This window comes from Gigantopelta aegis, unplaced genomic scaffold (assembly GCF_016097555.1).
Source record: "Gigantopelta aegis isolate Gae_Host unplaced genomic scaffold, Gae_host_genome ctg1976_pilon_pilon:::debris, whole genome shotgun sequence".
Taxonomy (NCBI): Eukaryota; Metazoa; Mollusca; class Gastropoda; order Neomphalida; family Peltospiridae; genus Gigantopelta; species Gigantopelta aegis.
In genome coordinates this window covers 119,457-122,499 of record NW_024532818.1, presented here as the reverse complement: position 1 = coordinate 122,499, position 3,043 = coordinate 119,457, and the positions used below count along the sequence as shown (strand labels likewise).

General features: G+C 34.9%; 1 protein-coding gene across 1 annotated transcript; it reads right to left on the bottom strand.

Annotated features, from left to right (window-relative positions):
• Window positions 1-1,764: 1,764 nt before the first annotated feature.
• On the bottom strand, window positions 1,765-2,751 carry LOC121391247 (formin-like protein 7). The gene has a single exon (XM_041522937.1). The coding sequence runs from the start codon at window positions 2,749-2,751 to the stop codon at window positions 1,765-1,767; it is 987 nt and encodes a 328-aa protein (XP_041378871.1).
• Between the last annotated feature and the right edge of the window lie 292 nt (window positions 2,752-3,043).

Here is a 3,043-nt window from a genome sequence, read left to right as displayed (position 1 = left end):
ATCAAAGTATCATTTAATGTACAATTGATATATGTTGCTGTTCCATCTGTAACATTAAAGGATATCAGGAATGATGAATTATCTCTGGTAGATAGTAATGAGTTGAATGTAGTTTCAATGATCTTAGGTCCTCCTGAACACATTAATAAAACTATTATTGATTGTTAATACAATTTAACTCACTATTTATACTGTAAGTATACTCCTTGTACAGCAATACCATCAATGTTTGATTTACATTATGTTCATCTGGTATAACACATGTATAAATACCCTCATAATTATTTATCCCATAGTCACGATATAGTCCAATCTGTCCTGGCATATACACAGAATGTAATGGTGATGAGTCATCTACTGTAGACACTTGACTACCATTAGGATAATACCATGCTCCGATATTAGACTCATTTCTAGCACTTTGACACCACAAGCCATCATCTATTCATCATTGTTTCTGTCATCACGATGGAAATATTCTGCAGGAATCACTGAATTATTTGGGTAGATAGTTTTATTATATCCTCCATATAATTGGACTCCTGTATTATATAACAATATTTAGCTAGTTACCTTCAGAAAACTTACCAATGTGAGGTAATGGAGGAGGAATATTAGACCTGGCCAACAATGGTATTAGTAAACCAACTGTAAGACAAAAGAAGACAGTTGACATCATATATGACAACTCGACAAGCTCTGTTGACTGTCCTATATTCTACACAGGTAGTATTAAATAAGACATATACACTTAACATAGTTCTTTATAAACAGCAGTGAATGTTGCTTTAAGATAATGCATTAACAGTTAATCTATATTGTACACAATGCACACCCACTAGGTAAACTGTTGGCTATAACTACAAAACGCTTAAAATTGAAAATGCATTATTTAACCAAACTCACTTTATATCCTTGTTTAATACAGTGATATCAATAATGCTGAGTTTTTATATGATGTTCTCTGGTGTAATATCTGTACACTCACTCACAGTTATCTAACATTTTTATCATGAATATAGTCCAATCTGTCCTGACATATACACAGATGTAATGGTGATGAGTCATCTACTGTAGATACTTGACTACCATTAGGATAATACCATACTCCAATATTAGATTCATTTCTAGCACTTTGACACCACAAGCCATCAATTAATCTGTCCCTTAATTCTCTTGTTATGCTTACATTTGCTATCACAGAAATAATTTGCAGGATGATATGATCATAGAACTTTTTAAAGAAGTAATTTGATTATATTCTTCATACAATTGAACACCTATATGATTGACACCTTTGGTCTCTACATAATCTTAATATACCTGTAGAAGGTAAGTTAAAATACTTGATTACTTAACCACGTGCACTAATGTTAAGAGAATAACAGTGATGATGTAGAGAGAAATTACTATACTAACCAAAACATAAGAGTTGTTACTTGACATAACTTAAATATTAAGTTGTTGTCTATCAAATTTATACAAACAAATCAAGCGAGGTTATTATTTTAACGAAATCAGCTTTGTAATAAATGATGTAATAGTAACTATGGAGTTAAAAATAGAATATACAGCTATTGGGTATACAAACTAAATTGTACACAATAAACTAAATAAACTAGTAAAAAATTGAAATAAAAACAGCAAATCATTAGCATTGTTAACATAACATACAGCTCTGACAGTAACTATAGAGTTAAAAATAGAATAAGTTATATAATGTATTTATGTATACATATATTAGTTATGGCTTGTCCTATTTCTTTAAAAGGAAACCCAACCACCACCTCCGGAAGATTGAGGAAAACTTTCTGGGGGTGGAGCTTGACTAAATGTAAAGTTATCCCCAAATGGATCTGATAATGATTGATGTAAAGGCAAAGGTGGTGTCTGTTTGCCAGTAGAAAAGTTTTCTTCAAAAGGAGACAACATTTCTGGTTTGAGTCTGCCTCTGTCTGTGGACTCTTGGCCCAAATTAGGTGGACGATAAGGAAGAGGAGGTGGAGATGATCGAACTGGAAGAAACTCTACTGACTTAGTGCTAGCAGCTGTTGTTGCTGAAGCTTTGTTTCGTGCCATACTAACAAGATCAGAGAATGCATCACCTCCGGATCCTCCTTGTCCCTTGGGACCTCCACTGGCTGTGTCTGTTTTCTGGGTGTTAGTGGGAAGAAGAGGTTGAGAAAAGGTAGTGTCCAAGAGAGGGTCAGCTGGCATGCTAAAGATATCATTAGGTGCAGGAACTCCAGGTATGTTACCATATAGACCACCTCCAGACCCAGTAGCAAAAGGACCAGTGCCTACATATGGACCACCTCCAAAAGAAGTGCCTGGAAATTGTTGACCTGGATATTGTGGACCGCCAAATGGTCCCATTCCCATTCCTTGAGGATATGAAGTGGTACCAGGTGGAGGATTTCTGACTGCATCCATTAGATCCATTGTAATGGATGGTTCTTGAGGAGTCATTGATGGTCCAAGTGGATAAGAGGGTTGGGAAGGAGGATAGGTGGGAGGTGGAGGTGCCTGTGTAGCTCCAAAAGGATTTAGTGTAGTATTAATTTCAGGTAGAGGTGGAAGCATACTACTACCCCCTGAAAAAATGTCCTCTAATTCCCCAAGTCCTGTGTCAGGAGGTGGTGGTTCTTTAGGGGGAGGTGGCTTTGCCCCAAATGGTTGAGGCCTTTGTATCCCACCAGTTGGCGGAGGTAGTAAAACATATTCCTCTGCAACTGATTGTTGTCTAGGCATGTTAGGAGATTCTAAAGAATCTCATCAATTAGTACATTTTTTGATGTCATTGTTTTTTTACCTTAGCTATACTGTTTAATTCACCTTCTAACTTTTGCCATTCATCCATAGTAGATTGTCTTTGTGTCTAAAAATATTTAAAAAATTAAATAATTAACTATCAACAAAAAAATCTTGTTTTTTTAATTTGAAAAATTCTTACTATAATTACCTGTTGTGGTTTCTGTGTCGAGTCAAATATCTTATAAAGAAAAAGAAATTTGTTATCAATAGACAATTATCATAATAAATA

Bases quoted from the DNA above. Each gene is read 5' to 3' on its own strand.
- LOC121391247 (XM_041522937.1), bottom strand. From the start codon at position 2,751: ATGCCTAGACAACAATCAGTTGCAGAGGAATATGTTTTACTACCTCCG.